This window comes from Balaenoptera physalus (assembly GCF_965194825.1).
Source record: "Balaenoptera physalus genome assembly, chromosome: X".
NCBI lineage: Eukaryota > Metazoa > Chordata > Mammalia > Artiodactyla > Balaenopteridae > Balaenoptera > Balaenoptera physalus.
The window spans coordinates 97,873,020-97,893,870 of record NC_138903.1 but is presented as its reverse complement, the minus strand read 5'-3'; the positions used below and the strand labels follow the sequence as shown (position 1 = coordinate 97,893,870).

At 43.1% G+C, this 20,851-nt stretch overlaps 1 protein-coding gene across 5 annotated transcripts in view; it reads left to right on the top strand.

The window, feature by feature from the left end:
• Nucleotides 1–20,851, top strand: part of CHRDL1 (chordin like 1) — a 115,994-nt gene that overhangs the window by 50,093 nt on the left and 45,050 nt on the right. For 2 of the 5 annotated variants that reach the window (XM_082447638.1, XM_082447636.1), the window contains exons 5-6: nucleotides 15,351–15,496; nucleotides 16,935–17,028. The exons of 1 other annotated variant lie outside the window; for it this stretch is intronic. In XM_082447638.1, coding sequence (XP_082303764.1) covers nucleotides 15,351–15,496; nucleotides 16,935–17,028 — 240 coding nt within the window. The remainder of the gene's footprint in view (nucleotides 1–15,350; nucleotides 15,497–16,934; nucleotides 17,029–20,851) is intronic. 2 more of the 5 variants (XM_082447639.1, XM_082447637.1) reach the window with 1 other exon arrangement.

The following is a 20,851-nucleotide window of genomic DNA, read 5'->3' as shown; positions in this document are numbered from 1 at the left end:
TTTGCATAGATACCTTCACTTCCTTAGGATCCTGGTCTTTAATTATATGTATTTTGCCATTTCTTGTCGACATGGGTTTTGGAGACAAAGGTTATGGTTGGCAGGGAACACAGTTCTAAGATCGCTTGCATTTGTACCCCCATGGGCCATAGATTGAGGCAGCGTGGCACAAGCACCATCCGCAAACATTCAGAAGTGGGAGTGAAAAGCCTTCTCAATACTCATTAACCTTTGAGAAGGCAACTCATTTCTAGGGCGTTATTGAAGGTTCTGAAGAAAATGAGCTCTAGGACCAGAAGTCCTAAAGCGGTGCCTCTCAAACTTTAATGTACACATGAATCCCTGGGAATTTGCAGATGCTGAGTAAGGAGGTCTGGGCGGGGGTGGGGGGGGTGGGGGGAGGGTGGGGGGGTGGGTCTGAGATTCTGCATTTCTAACTAGCTCTCAGGTGACAGTAATGCTGCTGGTACCCATACCACATCTAAGTAGAGGGTTGGTGGTCTGTGAGAAGAGGAGCTGGCCATCCGATGCCATTTTCAGGTTCTGTAGAGGGAATTGTTCTGTTCCAAGATGATTTCATTGGCCCAGTAACTAATAAGGTCACCTGCAGTTTTTAAACATCCCCTTTCTCTACCATTCTCAAGAAGACGCAACCCAAGTTTACAGTGCCACCCACCCACCCACCCTTTCTCTCACCATCCCCAACCGTTTGAGGCGAACATGAGGTGAGGTGATCACGTACTTCCTTTTGATCAGCCACCTTCTATTTTTTTAGACCTTCTGTGTGCCTGAATGTGTGATCGAGAGAGAGTGGTTTCCTTTTCAGAGGCAACAGTGAGAAGAACTTAAGAAAAGCAATTAGGGTGACCAAAAAGATTTTGTGTGGGGGGCCATTTTATCCCAGCTGTAGTTTCAGACAATGCAACCTAGATTTTGAGAGCAGTGCCATGTAGCTCCACGTCTTGGGCCCAAGACCTTGGCTCCACTTCTGGTTTGACCACTTCCTAACAGTTTCCTCGTCTGTAAAGGGAGATAATAACAATCCCTACCTCATAGGGTGGCCGTAGGGAGAAAAGAGCTAACGAACGTGAACATACAGTGTTAAGCACGAGTCATTAATGATCAGTTGCTAGTGTTATTGGTGCTATTACTGCAGCTATTGGAACTGTGGCCGTCAATTCTTTTCTGCCTCTAAATTGTCCACATATGCCTCACTCCCATCCATGACATTTCTCACTCTGTTCAGTGATTCCCAATCTAGGGTGGGCCGGTGGGTGGAGCTTGAAATTACTCCCACCAGAGACCATGGTCCGCTTGAGAATTGAGGTCCCTTTGTGAGAATTATTGATCCAAAGCAATGATTCAGGCTCATACTGCTTCTCTAGCCTTGGTAGATCCAAAGATGGTAACAAACCTTATTTACTTTTTAATCCCTGACCCCTACGATCACCTTCCCCTCTAATAACTTCACAGTGAGGAGAGGGGCCATCGTATGAGCACCTGGCTGCCAAAAGAAGAATCCCAATTTCAAACTGGAAATTTGCATGAATCCTTGACATTTCTTTACTATTCGTGCCTCCGTTTCCTGAGGGACAGTCACCACCTTATGGCAATCAGCAGTGGAGTCCTTTTGAATCTAGATTCCCTAACATGTCCTTTCTGTTCTCTGTATTGTGTACGCTTACCTAAGTTCCTCTTTGCCCAGCAGGGACTTTGGCTTTGGCTCTTAAAGGATTTCCTAGGCGGAGAAACATGCTCTTTTCTGTTTTCCTCTAGTAGTTCGGTGACACGGCAGATGTTCCAGCAGCCCCGAGGCTTCATCTGCCACCGCCTTCCCTGCAGCCTCTGCCAATGGCCTCCAGGGACCACTTTCTGAAGCCTGCTGCTAACACTTTTCCAAACACAACAAAAAGCGTGTTTGGGGATAAGTTTTCTCAATTAATCCTCAAGTACTGAATGCCTCTTTTCTTCCTTTAGTCTGTAATGTGATGGCAATAGGCTCTTTCACTAGCCTCCTGACAGGTCCTGCCTCCAAGCTCACGGCCTCTCCTCCTGTCATCCCAGAACAGTCTTCCAGAAATGTAAATCTCATCGAATAACTGCACTGCTCAGATCACTTCACTGGCTTCTGGCTTCTCGTTGTATACAGGAACAATCCAAACTCCTAGGGCCAGACTGTATGTTTCAAGTTAATAGCACTCTACAGTATTTCACACGGGGCGTTTTCTCTTGGTTTGCAGCGCTCACACGTGAAAGAAAGAAAGAAAGAAAACAAAAGATGCAGGAGATGCTATGCAGCCGGGTAGGAGAAACATTCAGCTAGGTCTCAGCTGAAGGTTGAGCGACCGGAATTGGGAGAGGGGTCCTGAATTCAGTACTTTATAGTGTCCACGAGATGGCAAATATCCAGATTCTCAAAATATCTAGTTATTAGATGTGGTATAGGACAGTGCTTCCCAAAGGGTGTTCCTGGGATGTTCATAGCTGTTAAACAGATGAGAAAAAAAAGGTCTGGTGGCTCAGGAAAGTCAGTTGGAGAAAATGCTGGGTTGTAGTTAAACGGGTTTCTTTACTGTGGGATTTCTGAGATCCTTTAACATGCCGAAAGGAATATTGTGAACAGAGACTATGGATCTTTTCCCAGCTTTATCTGAAGCACAGAATTTTGTTTTTACAGAGCGTCTTGTGGACAAGTAGTGCTCTGCAGAGCGGACTTGGGAAATGCTGGTGTAGGCAATACAAAGGAATGCTTGACCGCACTCCCCACTGTCTCAGCCAGATGCCTCACATTGTTTCTGTAAATGCTGCTTGAGGGTAGTGACTAATTTGTCCATTTCAAAGGGTCATTGACCTTCAAAAAAAAAAAAAAAGCCTGGTTCCCAAAGGATTAGAACTAACCAAGTAATAGTAGAATTCATTCTTTATTTAGGGAGAAGAGGAAGGCAAGTGAGTGACACACATGCTACCACAAAACCTGTCATTAACAATTAGGTGTCATGCAGAAGAATTGATTTAACATTTTCATCTCAACTGCATGTCCATTTATGACACCGATGGATAATTAAAAATTTTTAAAAAATCATGTAGTAGCAAAAGAATAAGAGAAACCTATCAGATCCACTGCAGAAGGGGTTCTTTTTGTTGGGTTACACACCCAAGTTCAGATGAACATATGAGATTTGGGAATTAACCCCTGAAAACAAAGGGATTTGTGTTTTATCTTCTTCCTCAATTGTTGGACTAGATTTTAGCAGGCTTCTCTTGCCCTCAGGTTTTGTGGCTCTGTGTAAAATTAGGAAACCTAAGTTTGAATCCTGGCTTTGGCACTAAATAACGGTGTCCCCTTGGAAGCTCTAGGCCTCATTTCCATCTCTCAAGAGAGAAGGCCATTTCCACTTTCCTCTTGGAGATATACATGGGAAACCCTAGTAGGCTTATGTAATGAGATTGGAATGGTCCATGAGCTGAATAATGGAGCTGATGATAAAGCTGTTCAGTAAAGTGGAAGAAGACATTTTGACAGGAAAGAACATAGAGGTTCCCTATGAAGATTGGATTATGGGAAGCTTTCACCAGTAACAGCTCTCAGCCCACAGAAAGCTGAAAATAAGCGTGCCTAGCCCTAGAGCCCTAGAAACTGGACTGAGTTGCCTGCAGAGATCCGGCGCTGCTGAGGTGAAACCCACAGGCTCCTCGCTTTGTATTAAAGTAGTGGGGGCACCTCTTTTGGGTCATGGAATGCTTTGAGAATCTAATGGGACCCACGGACCCTCCTGCCAGAAGAATGCATGTACCCTCATACACTCAAAATGCACTTCGGAATCACTTTCGAGAATTCTATTTATTTCTCTCCAGCTCTCTAGGACCTCACTCCTGGAGGTGCACACTTATCGCTTAACGAAATTAATAATAGACCCTCAGTATTCGAGTACATGTCACTATTTGGGTGTTTGTCCCTTTGTTCCAGTGCTAGAGCCAGGAGGAGATAGACAGGTCAAGACAGAAGCCCCACCTGCTCTGTACTTGGTGATCACTCGGCAAGCAGTCTACCTGTTAGCAGGTGCTAGGCTGTAGGGTACAGACAGGCAGACCATTGGAGTTGCTGCAAGAAATCAGAGTGTGTTTGACGGATCGTGAGGGCTGGGTAGGATGTGAGTAAGCAGAGGGTAGTCTGTGGGCGTGGTTGGGTCTAGCATGAGTCAGGGCAGAGCTGGCAAGGGACACAGTGGGGATGGGGACTGGCTGGTCTGAAGTAGAGTGTTCTTTAGCCAAGGGGATGCGTCTCTGAGATGTGCTTCATCACCCTGGCCGGGCCGTGATCCTGCTTTGTACCCAGAACTTCAGCTCCAGGTGCTCGCCCACAGGCAGGTGACTGACACAGCCAGGCTAGAACTCCTACCTGAAAGGCTGAGGGGTCTCTTCTGAGTTGGCAGAACCCTCATGGGATGTTTAGGCTCTGGACGCCGGACTGCTGGAGCAGACTCAGTTATACATCTCTTTTTGCCTTCAGACGGACTGCACTTGGTAAGCTGGAGATAATCAGAATCAATTGTCCACGTCGCATGTAGCTTCTTTTCTCCCCAGACCTTTTCAAAAAATAGAATCTGGTTTGTTCCTTCCATGTCCCTGTAAAGTAGAAGCAAGTGAAACGATTACCCCCAACATACACACATGTACTTACCGTACTCACGAATGCAGAAAGTTCTTTAGGAACCGAGGCCCAGAGATGCAAAGGGACAGCGGTCCCATCACACAGCAAGTCAGTGGTCCAACCCAGCCAAGAATACACGTCCTCCCTTTCTCCCCCAGATCGAGTGCGCGGCCTGCTGTCACCCCTTGCCTCACGGAGAGATGCTCACCTCTTGCACAAAGCCTCTCCTCAAGCCATCCTTCTCCTCATCTGCCTGACAAGGTGGCATTTTCAGACAGGGTCAGCTACTGACTGACAGCAGCTGAAACGTGAAAGGAAGTGGGATGAAAATCAGCCTGCAGAGGGGTTCTGGATGAGGAGGGGACGAGCTGGGAGCACACCGGGGGTGTGAGCTTTCAGTGCCCTCTTCCCCTCTCTTCTGTCCAGCTGGACCGGCAGATGACTGTTTCCTCTCACTCGGCACCTTCTAGGTTGGGACAGAGTGTTGTGTCTGTCTGTTGAGCTGCAGAGTGATCTGTTGAATCTGCGGCAGGAATTTCCTGGCCCGGGACCCCACCAGGGGTTGGGCTGGGGGTCGTAGTAGGGAGGCCACTAGTCGGGCTGAAGAGTCTCCTGGAAGATTCCAAACGGGAAAGTCCTCCCCCCATCGCCCCCTCCTTTAGCTCAGCTGTCTGGCAGACCTACCCCATCTCCCAGGGCGGGTACCCCATGGACAAGATTATGAATGGGATCGACCCCCTCCACCCCTCTGTGGTTCTCCCTTTGTCATTTACCTTTCTATTCGTCACCTGCCTCCCTGTCACCAGGGTACCCAGCACCTTCATTTTGTCCAGGCCTGCCCCACACTGATACTCAGCCTTTGTGCCTGCATGGTGGGATGTTTAGTTGTTCAGGATTTTTGGCAACAGCTTTATTTGAGATATAATTCGCATCCTATTTATCCTTTTAAATAGTACGGTTAAATTGGTTTTAGTGCATTTACAAGATATTGCCATTACCACCGCTATCTAATTCCAGAATATTTTCATCATCCCAAAAAGAATTCCCATACCTGCTAGGAGTCAACTCCCCATTTTCCCCTCCTCTCAGCTCCTGGCATGCGCTGAGCTACTTTCTGTCTCTATGGGATTTGCCTATTGTGGATATTTCATAAATATGGAATCATACAGTATGTGACCTTTTGTGTCTGGCTTCTTTCACTAAGCATAATGTTTTCAAGGTTCATCCATTCTAACTGAATTATATTGCATTGTATGATACACCACATTTTGTTTATCAATTCTTCCACTAATGGACACTGGGTGCTTTCTGCCTTTTGACTACTGTGAATAATGCTGCTCTGAAGGTTCGTGTACAAGGATCTGTTTGAGTCTCTGCTTTCAGTTCTCTTGAGTATATACGAGAAGTGGGATTACTGGTTCATATGGTAACTCTAGGTTTAACTTCGGAGGAACTGCCAAGCTTTTTTGCACAGCAGCTGTACCATTTGACATTTTTACATTCCTACCAGCAGTGTACAAAGGTTCCATTTTCTCCACGTCCTTGCCAACACTTATTATTATTTTCTTTTTTATTATAACTGTCCTAGTGGGTGCAAAGTGGTGTCTCACTGTGGTTTTTGTTCTCCTTCCCGCCCCCAAGATTTTGCTCTTTATTGGGGAACTGCTCCAATCTTCAGTATTCATTACTATGAACTTATTAAACCTCTGGGAAAGGCAGGGCCCTACTCTAACTAATGCTTGTAGTTGGGGCCATGTCAGGCACTCTGGCAGAGCAGAGGAGAGTTTAGGGACAGAGTGAGCTTGCCACCTTTGGAAGCTCTAGCATGGCATGAGCAGTCTGCTCTACCAATCATTTTCCCTTCCCCCAAAGCGACCTTTGAGTGCAGAAGTAGTTAGACAAGGCTTTTCCCTGAAGAGGTGAGACTGCAGCTGGGCCGTGAAGGGTGGACAGAAGGAAAATGGATGAAGGGGGGAAAGGGAGAGGCATTCTAAACTGAAAAATATGAGCTACTTTCCAAAGAACAGCTCAGATACTGAACCAAAACAAAGGTGGAACTCAAACCAATCAACAGGGACTTTCGTTTAGCAGCTCTAGAAAGCATGCAGCAGGAGAGGAGGCTGGAAATGATGGCCAGAATGCAGTGGGAAAGTTGACTTCTTTGCCCTTCAAGATCACTCAGTCACAAATACACTCGTGACCCTTCTGACTCCTAAATTCACTTCTCTGGGACCCTCAGGAAATCCAAAGCAGAGACTATAGGTTTGATAGATGGCTCTGGCCAGAACTCAGCTGCTTGGCTAAAGAAATCACTCCTGGTGGGCTCCCCACTGAGATAGAAGTGACTCTCTAGTCACCACTCAGAATCTGGCAATATTTGAGAAGTTCTACAGGATAGTGAAAGACAGTTGTCTTAGTCAGTTTGGGCTGCTATAACAAAAATATCGTAGACTAATGGCTTAAACAACAAACATTTATTTCTCACAGTCCTAGGGGCTGGAAAGTCCAAGATCAAGGTGCCAGCAGATCTGGTGTCTGGTGAGAGACCACTTCCTGGCTTGTGGATAGTCGTCTTCATCCTGTGTCCTCATATGGCTGAGAGCAGAGATCATCTCCCTGTTGTCTCTTCTTTTAAGGGCATTAGTCCCATTCATGAGGGCCCCAACTCCCAAAGACCCCCACCTCAAAGTACCATCACACTGGGGATTAGGTTTGCAACATATGAATTTGGTGAAGGGGACACAAACATTCAGCCTGTAACAGGCACTGTAAAGACTAGGCAGCCCCAACCTGCTTTCTGCCTTCCAGAAACCCTATCAATTACAGCCAATAGTAATGTAACAATAACAGTATTCACTGAGCACTAATATGCGTCTGGTACTATGCTGAGCACGATATGGGTCTCACCTCATTTGATCCTCACAACAACGTCTGAGGTAGGTACTAATATCAGCCCCATTTTATCGATGTGTGAACCGAGGCTCAAGAATGTTAAATGACTTGCTCAGCTAATCAGTGGGATCTAATTAATAGTGGAGGTGGAATTTGAACACAATTTGGACACCCTGAAATAAGGCCTTTCCTCCCGCTAGGACAGCTCTTAGAGGCTGTATTTTCAGTAAACACCCCTACACTGAGCCTTAAGTTCTGGAATGTTTCACACTCCTTGCCCTGTGCTGTACAACCTCAGTAGAGATAAAGCATCAAAGGCCCAAGTTACAATTTAATTATCTAGAAAAAGAACCTATTTTCAAACATCGTCTTCCATTCTCACCGTGATATGAATTAGTCAATAAGATGAGTGCTAAGCCCCCCTAGCAAGGCCTCAATGTGATGGGACACAGAAGAGTTAAGTTTTTATGGAGGAGGAGAGTTTGGGGAAGATATGAAAATCATAGTCTCTGCCTAAGGACAGCAGGTCTAGATAAGTCATCATTTTGAGCAACCCAGGGCAAAAAGAAGTGATAGTGTTTGGAGCGCTGACAGGAAGAAATCTAAATGGTAGGCGTCATTGCTTTAGCTCATGGACCCATTTGAAGCAATACCTTTGATTTCAGTGAGCATCCCAAAGAAGAACTCACCTGAACCCACATGACCTCAGAGGGTGAGCAAGGTTCTTGGAGGGAAACTATAGATACCCACTGTTTGGGATGCGTTAATTCTGCAAGATGTGTCACATCCTTGCTGTATGCTCTGACCTAGCTTGACCAGGATGCCGTGCCCAGCTGTTCTTCCCTCCTTGGAGGAGCACAGGAAGTTTCCCATTAGCACCCTTCTTTGCCTGCTTTCTTCCTAGCTGGGCCAAGGCTCAGATGTCAGCTCAAATTTACACACTTTATTTAAAACAATTTGTTTCAGAGAGCAGTGTAATAGCCCCCCACTCTCCCCAAAGGGGCTAAATAGTGTCTGTAGGAGAAAGTCATCTCATTGTAGTCTCACTGGGAACACAAGAGTCCTAGCTAGGGTCTGTCCCACTAGTAGGAATAGAGCTGGCTTCTGTGACCAGCTCTGTAGGATTGATTTTCTATGGTTGGAAGGGACCCAGAATGGTCATCAAGTTTAGCCCCTGGCCCTTGAGTTAGAGTTTTTTTAAAACATAAACTCTTCAAATTTAATTTTTCAGTGGGAAATACATTTGTACCGTTCAAGAATATGAATGCATATGTGTGTATGTGTATATATGATTATATACGTTTATGTTCATAAAGGTATATGTAAAAGTATGCAGTAAGATGTCTAATTCACCCCTGTCCCACATCCATTCAATTCTTACCTTTCTCCTCAAAACGTAGTCCCCCCTTATAACTTTTAGTATTTTCCTATGTATCCTTCCAGATTTTCTTTATGAAAATATAAGCAAATATGAATACATACTCTTAAAAAAATTATATTCTCTTTACATAAAAGGCAGTATATTATCCGAATCATTTTGCACTTCATGATTTTTTTCATTTACTAATTTATTTTTCTGTATTAGTACATAGAGAGCTTATGCATTCTTTTATACAACTACACACTCTTTCATTGTATTAATGAGCCAACACATATTTAACCAGATGTCTATTGATGGACACAGAAGTTGTTTCCAATCTTTTGCCATCACGAACAATGGTGCAGTGAATAACTTTTAGATTTTTCACACACACGCAAGTATATCTGTAACGCGAATTCTTAAAAGTAGGATTGCTGGGTCAAAAATACACATATATATTTTTTTTATTTGCCACATCAACAACTTTATTTTCTCCCATAGAATTCAGGTATAAGCATGAAAAGTAGATTAGTTTTCAAAACCTTAGTTCTTCTTAAGGCTCATGTTAAATATCTTCTTTCCACCTAGCTTTGTGCTGGGTACTATGGTATGAACAAAAGAACAGAGCCCATAAACTACAACCTCAAATAGTTTATAAATGGTTTGGAGAAGTAAAACATATCTACATATAAGGAGCAGAGAGAATATTAAAGCCATATTTATGACAGAATCCATGTCAAAAGAGTAACTATTTTACTTTCACTTTAGATGAAATGATAAGCTTTGGAAACATTTACTTAAAAGACAAGTGTATCCCTCACACTCTTCCTTGGACCTCCTTTTAATTTTTGTTATATACATGTACATTGAGAAAATACATACATTTTAAAATTGAATGATATTGCTAAATTGCCTCCATAGTGTTTGTATCAATTCTCCACAGCCTTGCTGAGAGAGTTTATTAATCAAACTTGGATTTTTGCAAATCTGGTAAGAAAAATGGTTATCTTGGTGTAGTTTTTTTTTAATTGAGGTATAATTGACATATTATATTCATTTCAGGTGTACAACATAATGGTTCAATATCTGTTTATATTGCAAAATGATCAACTCAATAAGTCTAGTTAACATCTGTCCCCATATATTGTTACAATTTTTTTTCTTGTGATGAGGACTTTTAAGATTTATTCTCTAAACAACTTTAAAATATGTAGTACAATATTACTAAGTATACTCACCATGATGTACATTCCATTCCCAACACCCCCCCACCCCCCTGCGTCTGGCAACCACCAATCTGTTCTCTGTATCTACAAGCTTTTTTTTTTTTTTTAAGATTCCGTGTATAAATGAGATCATATAGTATTTGTCTTTCTCTGTCTGACTTATTTCACTTAGCATAATGCCCTCAAGGTCCATCCATGTTGTCGCAAATGGCAAGATTTCCTTCTTTTTTTTAATGGCTGAATAGTATTCGTGTGTGTGTGTGTGTGTGTGTGTGTGTGTCTCTCTCTCTCTCTCTCTCTCTCTCTCTCTCTCTCTCTCTCTCTCTCTCTCTCTCTCTCTCTCTCTGTCTGTCTGTCTCAAGGGAATTAAAGGGAACATAACCTCTTCTTCCAAGCCCTTTACCTTCATGTCCATATTACCCTCTCCACCACCACCTCCAGAAGGGACTGTGGCTGTGCTGGGACTACACCACTAGAATGAGAGAGAACCAGACTGGAAACACTGGCATCAGGCTCAGCCATCAAGAATAAAATAGGAACCTGAGTAACAATAGCAATGGCAAAAGAAGGGAAGGCTCGGAGTCAAGGAGATTAGCAACCATACTTGGGAGCTCTGGACAGGTTTGCATTTATCTCATAAACACTGGGAGCTGACTTACAAGTGGCCTTTCTGACTAGCCAAGAACTGGCCCACTAAGGAAGTAGAAATTTGAGGGTAGGGAGAGTGGAGAAGAGAGCCACCAGCATGAGGATGTTGGGTTCCAGAGGGTGGGAGGAGGGGTAGTACTAGGAGGGGAGAGAATGGTGTATCAAAGGAAGTGGGAAAGGACCACATTTTGGGAAAACTTGCCAGTTGCTCTGAAGGGGGAAAAAAAGCCTGTCACAAGGTTATTCACACTGAGATGTTACTGGCAATGTGTATCCTCTCAGAGAAGTTTTGGGATTATAAAATCTGATTGCCAAAAGGCAATCACTAATCCAAAAGAATGAACTTCTAATGATGGCATTTTAGGCATCTGTGAGAGAAAAGGTGGTAGGAGACATTTAGGATAAGGGAGTGTTTTCTGAGCACCCCAGAAATTATAGTTCTGCTTACATACAAGATCATCCCTCATGGGGGAGAAGGAACAGTTCCTTTCGGCAACACAACTGTAGTCAGATGGCTGAGTGCTGGTCTGCTTATCCGGCAGTGTCCTTCCTCCACTCCTCCTCGGAGTGCTGTGTGGGATTTGATGGGAAACGGGAAATGGCAGAGGCTAGAAGCCATGCCACCTGGTCACTTCTGTTGTAGCATTTCCCTGAGGGGTCCCGAAGCCAGCCTTGCTTCAGACTGATTTTCTGCCAGTTTTCGGCCAGGAACACAGAATGTATTCCAAGGATTGTTGGTTAGAAGCCCAGCCACCTTGGAAAATCTGGGAAGGGAGCGCGTAGAGTCCGAGGTGGCTTTTCTTGCCTGTGGAGTTCCTTGCCTGCTGTGTTAGCCCTCCAAAGATGCAAGGGGGGATTTGAGTTCCATATCCTATTCTTAGATAGAAAAGTCAAGGCCCAAAGAGGTAAAGTGACTTGTTCAAGGTTATGGGAAGTGGGTACCCAAGCTGGGATTATGACTCAGTGATCCTGCCCCCCTCAGTTTTTAAAAACTTTCTTTTCTTTCGTAAAAATTGTATATATTTAAGGTATACAACATGCTGATTTGATATACATACACAGATTGAAACGAGTACTACAGTTAAGCTAATTAACATCATCTCCTCCTCGCCTGGTTACCATCTATTTTTGTGATAAGAGCACCTGAAATCTACTGTCTTAGCAAATTTCCAGTATACAATGCAGTATTATTAACTATAGCCATCATGCTATACTTTAGATCTTTAGACTTACTCATCCTACATAACTGCAACCTTGTACCCTTTGACCAATATCTCCCCATTTCTCACACCTACCTGCCCTGGTAACCACCATTCTAATCTCTGCTTCTGTATATTCAAATTTTTTTAGATTTCACATTTAAGTGAGATTATGCAGTTTTTTTTTTCTTTTTGTAACTGGCTTGCTTCACTTAGCATAATGTCCTTCAGGTTCAACCATGTTGTTGCAAATGGCAGGATCTCCTTTTAAGGGCTGAATTATATATATATAATATATATATCTCACAATTATATATATATATATATATATATATATATATCTCACAATTTTTTAATCCATTCGTCCACGAATATGGGGTATGGGATGGACACTTAAGTTGTCTCCATATCTTTGCTACTGTGAATAATGCTGCAATAAACATAGGATACAATAAACATGAGAATGCAGATATCTCTTCCAGGGACTGATTTCATTTCCTTTCTGCCCTCCAGTTTTGACACCCACTGTGTGAAAAGAACAGGAAACTTCAAGGCAGGAAAACTATATTTCTTAGTTGGCTCTTCTATTAATAGCTGTGTGACATGGACCAAACCTTTTGAGGTATCAGTAGCCTCATTTTCATAATTCTCCCCTCACCCCATTAAGGATCTTAGAAGAATGAAATAATAATAAATAGGAAGAAGTTAAGATAAATTTCTTGTGTAAAATTAGCATTAAGCATAACGATAATTGGTTTCCTTTTCTTTGATTCTGTTTTGTCTTCTTCTTTTTTGCTTTCTCTCCATCTCTTGTTGAGTACATTAATGCACTCCAATGAGATCCTGAGAACAATTTCATTGTTTTTTTTCAAACAGTTGTATTGAGGTATAATTTACCCACCATAAAATGGACTCATTTTCATTATAGTTTTGAGTGATGGGAAAGAAAGAATGGTCTCTTTTTAAAAAAAATTTTTTTTGAAGTATAGTTGATTTACAGTATTGTGTTATTTTCAGGTATACAGCAAATTGATTCAGTTATATATGTGTGTGTGTGTGTGTGTGTGTGTGTGTGTGTGTATATTTATATTTCAGGTTATTTTCCATTATAGGTTATTACAAGATATTGAACATAGTTCCTTGTGTTATACCATAAATCCTTGTTGCTTATCTACTTTATGTATAGTAGTTTGTATCTGTTAATCCCATATTCCTAATTTATCCCTCCCCCCCACCTTTCCCCTTTGGTAACCATAAATTTGTTTTCTATGTCTGTTAGTCTGTTTCTGTTTTGTATATCGATTCATTTGTACAGTAATTTTTTTTTAGATTCCACATATAAGTAATACCACATAATATTTGTCTTTCTCTGCCTGACGTACTTCAGTTAGTATGATAATCTCTAGGTCCATCCATCTTGCTGCAAATGGCAATATTTCATTATTTTTTATGGCTGAGTAATATTCCATTGCAAATATATACCACATCTTTTTAAAATTAATTAATTATTAATTAATTAATTTTTGGCTGCGTTGGGTCTTCGTTGCTGCACACCGGCTTTCTCTAAGTTGCAGCGAGCAGGGGCTACTCTTCGTTGTGGTGAGCGGGCTTCTCATTGCAGTGGCTTCTCTTGTTGCGGAGCATGGGCACTAGGTGCATGGGCTTCAGTAGTTGTGGCACGTGGGCTCAGTAGTTGTGGCTCGTGGGCTCTAGAGTCCAGGCTCAGTAGTTGTGGCGCATGGGCTTAGTAGCTCTGTGGCATGTGGGATCTTCCCGGGCTAGGGCTCGAACTCATCAGGCAGATTCTTAACCACTGCGCCACCAAGGAAGTCCCTATACTACATCTTCTTGAACCAATTGTCTGTTGATGGGCACTTGGGTTGTTTCCATGTCTTGGTTATTGTAAATAGTGCTGCTATGAACATTGGGGTGCATGTATCTTTTCAAATTAGAGTTTTCTCCGGATATCTGCCCAGGAGTGGGATTGCAGGATCATATGATAACTCTATTTTTAATTTTTTAAGGAACCTCCATACTGTTTTCCCTAGTGGCTGCACCAATTTACATTCCCACCAACAATATAGAAGAGTTACCAGGATGGTCTAACTTTTTCAGCCTCCCTCTAATGAAACACACAACTCCGCTAATTTCTGTTCTTCCAGTATCCCACAGCACGTACTTTCGAAGCTCTGCTTGTATCTATTGTTAATTTGTACACTGATGGTTAGTTTAACCTGGGCACTTGTTCATTGATATTTGGTGTGTGTATATGTGCGTGTATGTGTGTGCACAGCATGTACTTTAAGGAAGCCCAGTGAAAAGACTTCTCAAACCCATTCACTTAGAGTCAACTCACCAAGTGGATTGATCTTTTTGCTACATGGCAACCCTGTGCCAGACTCCATGGAGAAAGACACGTGTAGGCAGAGTCCCAAGTCTTCAAAAAGCAATATATACAAATGTATATGTGGGTTGGTAGGAAAAAATGGAATTTAGAGACAGAGGACCAGATATCAATTCCCTTTTTCATCACTCCCTACCTTTGTGACTTCAGATAAGTCATTCAACATCAGAGACTTGTCACCCTCAAATGAAAAATGAAGATAAGAATCTGCCTTACTTGCTTCACAGTGTTCTTATGAGGCTCCATTGTAATAACGTATGTGAAAGCTCTTTGTAAATTGTTGGCTAGGTGACTATAATTCGCAAATATGAGTTACAATAATATTCAAGTGCCAAATGGTGTGCTTCAGGCATCAGATGCTTTGAGAGGTGCAGATCGTGGGCTGGAGCTGTTGGGGACTGCTTCACAGAGGAAAGTGGACTTTTGCTGAGCCTTCAGAATCAGACAGGACTTCAATAGGTGGAAAAGAGTGGCAAGGAGGGGGCAATCTTGGTGGAGGGATTAAAAAGAAGCAAAGACTCCAGAGGCTAGAGCAAGCGTACAAGCATATACCAAGTGTTATAAAACATGGGAGGGGGTACAGTTACCAGGGTAGTTATAATAGGTGGTTCCTCATCAGAAAAGACTCCCTCCTTCCAGGCAAGTTAATACCTTATTCATCTAACACTGTTAGCTCCATCAAGGCAGGGGCCTTGTCCTTCTTCACTGATCTCTCTCTAGTGCCTGTCACAGTGCCTGGTACGTAGTAGGTGCTCAATAAATGCCCCCAAATTGAAGGAATGGATGGATAGTCACGTGTCACTTGTTATTCCTGTCTGGCTGCTTTAATATTATCTTAAGTCATCAGCCACTGAATTAGGGACTATTTTTAACTCCCTCTGTGTGGTACAGCCCCATCTGCTGTTGGGATTTGTGAAATTCTTTGCAATGATGCCAATACTCGGTGTGGTTTTTCTCCACCCTGTCCCAGAAGACTCCTTACCCCCAGTGAACAATAAGGTGACCAGCAAGTCGTGTGAGTACAACGGGACCACTTACCAACACGGTGAGCTGTTCATGGCTGAGGGGCTCTTTCAGAACCGGCAACCCAACCAATGCACACAGTGCAGCTGTTCGGTAAGACCCTGTATCTTAATGTCCCTGCTCTCCCCTACCCAAATAAGAGCGCTTCCATATTTGTACTTTTAGTTTAAGCCTACACTGTAGGGTGCTTGATTGGAAGATGAATCGCATCTAAATCATGAGCCTTCCTGATCTTAATCAACCCTGATCAACTCTGTTGAAGAGGTCAGACCCAGTCATATCCGGGTCTTAAAACTTTAGGACTGCTTAAAAGGACAAAAATGAGCTGATAGTCTTGATCTGTACTTCTTTTCACAATAATTACACCACCAGAGCCTTCATCTGAAGAACTCAGTTATTTGATAAGCCTTGGAAATGCCATGGGTGGAAAAGCCACTGGCACCATCTAGGGCCACTCAGTCCAATTCACAAGAAAATGGGGTGTCTCTTGGTTCCCGTCTCTGAAATATTCCACTAACCAGTCAGTTCCTGGTGCCCTGCAATGAGAAATGTCTCTCGACAAATGCTTGATCGTGATGATTCCTGTGACATTATCTGTCAAAAGAATTGTATACTTCATGAATAAGGTATACTGGTTACATCATCATCTAATTGTGCGGCCCAGAGAATGTAATAAATAGAACCAGAAAAATGGAATAAAATGGGTGTTTAAGCTGAAGTATGAGGGGATGAAGTTAGATGTAGAAACAACTTTTCTGCCTATAAAGGGTATGAAACACTGGATTGACAAGGGAAGCTAAAGAATCTCTTTGCTTAGGGATTTTTAGTAAAAATATAGCATCTCAGTAGTTTGGGAGAAGTTGGTTGTAGCCATGCTTCCCTAATGACCTTTCAGGAACCCTTCTAGCTCCAGAACAGTATGCTTCTAAGAACTAAGATCAAGGTTCAAGGAATGATGTTTGGAACATAGAATTTTAGGGAATGAACATTATGCAAGGACAAACATAACCAGCAAGTGCATCTGATCCTCTCCCTTGCCTTGTGCTGGACTGAGCTGTCCGTTCAGATGATCTTTTATAGTTTTGTATCACCCCAAAGAGCTTGTCTACTTGTTTGGAAGGGAGATTCTAGTGAGTGTTACAGAAGGCAGCTGTTGTGCAAATCTGCATTCCCCCAAAACCCCAACATCCAGCTGAAGCACAATAGGGACCAGAATGGACAGAGAAGAGAGGGGCAAGACTGTACTTGGTGGTTTGGAGGCTCACGGCAGCCCTCACACTGACTACTTTGTTTCATCTTAGACCAGCATGCCTGATGAGAATCGCCATCTCTTCTGTGACTTAGTCTCTGGCATGGAGAAATAGTAAATAGAAAAAATATAACGCATCACAAAAGTTAGGAAGTGCATATAACTGACTATGGAAGAGCATGGGGGAAGGCCGTTTGAGCCCCTACTCATCCCAGGTACTGAGCTAAAGCCTTTACACGTACTCCAGCTCCTTCTGACCTTAATTCTGTTTCTCTTTGGCAGGAGGGCAATGTGTACTGTGGTCTCAAGACTTGCCCCAAGTTAACCTGTGCATTCCCAGTCTCTGTTCCTGATTCCTGCTGCCGGGTGTGCAGAGGTAGGTATCCTGTTTCCCAAGACCCCAGGTGCCGCCATCCTGAGTAGCAAGATTTAGAAGAGGAAAATACCTGTCCAGTGTCCTAGGGAAAGGGAATTTTCTATGGTAGCCTTAGATTCTAAGGGTGCTTTCAATCGCAAAAGGAAAAAATAAAAGCACTGCTTTTTTTTTTAACATCTTTATTGCAGTATAATTGCTTTACAATGGTGTGTTAGCTTCTGCTTTACAACAAAGTGAATCAGCTATACATATACATATGTTCCCATATCTCTTCCCTCTTGCATCTCCCTCCCTCCCACCCTCCCATCCCACCCCTCTAGGTGGTCGCAAAGCACAGAGCTGATCTCCCTGTGCTATGCGGTTGCTTCCCACTAGCTATCTATTTTACGTTTGGTAGTGTATATATGTCCATGCCACTCTCTCACTTTGTCACAGCTTACCCTTCCCCCTCCCCATATCCTCAAGTCCATTCTCTAGTAGGTCTTTTAAGGGTCACTCCCTGAAAGAAACTGCGCTGGGCTGGAGTGCAGCAGGGGGAGAGGGGTGAGAGTCATCTAATGTGAAAGTGAGTATCTTTGTCTCTCCTTCCTTAATCCCTTCTAGCTTGGCCCCTACATTATTGTATTGTAAAACATAGGGCATTTCCATACACAGCCTTAAAAGGAAGAATGGGCCTCCCAAAACACTGATGTGACCATTTTGAAGATTAGACAGGGCAGATGTAGGTGTATTTTTTAAATCCCACAGTAAAGTAGTGACAAACGTAATAAAAGCAAAATGGAAGGCATCGTCTTCTCAAATTATATCCAAAATGGAATCATCATCTTCTCAAGCCAGTTTTTTCTTCTTTGGGTTTCATTTCTTTGATGACAGTACCAATTTAGGTTTAGGTTTCCAAGATCAAACATAATCACCTTTAATTTCTCTTTTATTGCCTCTTCTCAAATTACCAAATCTATCAGCAGTCCTCTATATCCCCCCCGTTTTCCCGCTTTCCCTCCTAATTTTGTCTTCTTTCCTTCCATCCAATGTGCTTATTGAATGTCTACTATATGCTTGGCACTGTGCTAGAAGCTGGATACATAATGGTAAATATAGTAGACATACAGAGCACTGCTAGACTATATGACATCTTTATGTGAATTACAAAAAGGATCCCCTTACTTAAGATACTTGACTGCCATTCGCCAGAAAATCCTTGTGAATGTACCTCCTTAGCTGAGGCACCCTTGTGCAGGACACAACCTGTGCAACCGTATGTGGCATACATAGCAGCCAAGATATGTTCTTTGCTCTTATGGAACTCACATTTTACCTGAGAAGACAAATAATAAACAAACAAGCAAACAAATACCTAAATATAAACAGTGTGAGTACTGTGAAGGAAATAAACAAAGGACCAAGATAGAAAATAAGAGGTGAAGGCATTTAGGTTGAATTGTTGGAAAGGCCTCTCTGAGATGATATTTAAGCTCAGACTTGAAAGATGAAAAGGAGTCATCCATGCAAAGGTCCTGGGAGGAGAGCATTCCAGGCAGAAAGAAAAGAAAGTTCAAAGGCCCAGGCAGGGAAGAGCTTATAGCATTCAAGGAGCCTAGGGACCAGTGTGGTAGGAATATAGTGATTGTGGTCATAACTGGCATGCGATGAGACTGGAGAGGTGAACAAGAAGGGGTCAGACCATGCAGGACCTTCAAGGGCATGGGAAGGAGTTTGGATTTCCATTTTTAAGTGCATTGGGAACCCACTGGAAGGTTGTGCACAGGGCATGACATGATCTAGTTGACGTGTTAAAAGATCTCACTTGTTCTTGTGTCCAGACTAGATTGGAGGGAGGAAATAAGACAAGTGGAGAGACCAGGAGGATGGGTTTAGCAGTCTCTCTGGTATGAGAGAGTGGGATTCTGGTCTGGGGACACAGTGTAGAGTAGTGGTTCAGACTGGGGGCCTCTGGAACCAGGCTGCCTTGATTCTAATCCCAGCCCTGCTACTTTCTAGCTGGGTGATCATGAGCCAGGATGTACTCACCTTTCTAACAGTCTTTACAGTGACAATAATGTTAGCACCTACCTCCAAATGGTTGTGAGGTTTAAATGAGATAATGCAGGAAAAGGACCTAGGACACTGTCTCGCATATAGTGAGAACTAATAACGAAAATTGGACAATTTGAAATACAGTAGGCCCTCCATATCTGCAAGTGCCGCGTCCGCGGATTCAACTAACCATGGTTCCAACATATCGGAGAAAAAAATAAATCCAGAGAGTTCCAAAAAGCAGAACTTGAATTTGCCATGTGCTGGCAACTATTTACATTGTATTCCCAACTATGCATATAGCATTAACATTCTATTAGGTATTATAAGTAATCTAGAGATGATTTAAGTATGTGGGAGGTGCATGTAAGCTATATGAAAATACTATGCACCTTTATATAAGAGACTGAACATCCTTAAACTTTGGTATCCATGAAGGTCCTGGAACCAACTCCTTGCAGATACTGAGGGACGACTGTACATTTAGAGCATTGGTTCTCGGCTATGGGTGCATATTGGAATTATTTTGGTAAATTTATGTCCAGACTGGGGATGGGGGTGGTGGTGAGGGAGTTGATTCCAATGTGCAGCCAAGGTTGAGAGCCACTGAGTTAGAGGGAAAAGATTATAGGATTTGCTGGCAGCAAATAGGTAATTGGCTCCTATACATTGCTGCCAGCTTAATCTTTCAAAGAGATAGCCTTAAGCGTGCTACACCCCTACTCAGAAGTCTTTATGCTGACACATATTGTGCTTACTCTATGCCAGTCACAATTCTGTGCACTTTACAGATATGAACTCATTTAATCCCATGACAACCCTGTGTGGGGAGTGTGATTCTTATCCGCATTTTTTATAGATGATGAAACTGAAGCAGAAAGAGGTTAAGATCCTTGTTCAAGGTCATATAGCCGGTGAGGCAAAGAGCTAAGATTTGAAGCCTGGAAGTCTGGCTCTGGACTCCAGGCTCTTAACCACTCCACTCTGCCACTAAAATGAATGGTTCCCTGTTGCCAGCAGCATACTTGTCAACCACCGCCCCCCCCCCCGCCCGACTCTGACAGTGAAGGCTTTTCATGCTCTAGCCTCAAGTTACCTTTATAGGCCCACATTCTTCCATTCTTGCACCGCAGGTTCTACCCACATTGTTCTTGTGTTCTCTTACCTTTGTGCCTTTACTCTCTCTTCCGCCCCTCAATATCTCTCAAACTTTAGTGTGCTTCAGAATCACCTGGAGAACTTGTTGAAATTCAGATCCCTGGAGCACAGCTGCAGAGATTCTGTTTTGGTGCCCTTGGGAAGGGGCCCTGGGAGGTGCATTTAAACAGGGCCCATTGTCCATTCTGATGCAGGTGGTCAATAGACTTTCACTTTGAGAAACCATTCCTAAGACCACATAGATGACTGGGAGTGGCCTGAAATGATGGTTTTACATCTGAATTTAGTACACTTAAATTGAGCCTATTAAAAGTCTGAAACCTGAGTAAGCCAATGGAAGAGTAACCAATGTCAATCTCTGATTGGTCAGAGCATCTAAGTCCAACCATATGGCAAGCCAGTTTGGGGTGAATGAACAGCAGCCATTTCATGATAAGGCTGGGAGGAAAAGGAGACAAAACGGCTTCCTAGGTTATATCTAACATGTACAGTAACCCTGAGAGGAGGGAATGTTGCCTTCCTCTGGAAAATCCTTTTCCTCCATCTCTGCCTGTGGAAATCCTGCCAGTTCTTGAAGACCTAGCTCAGATGCAGCCTCCTCAGATTCTAACACAGGTGGTCCTCAGGTTAC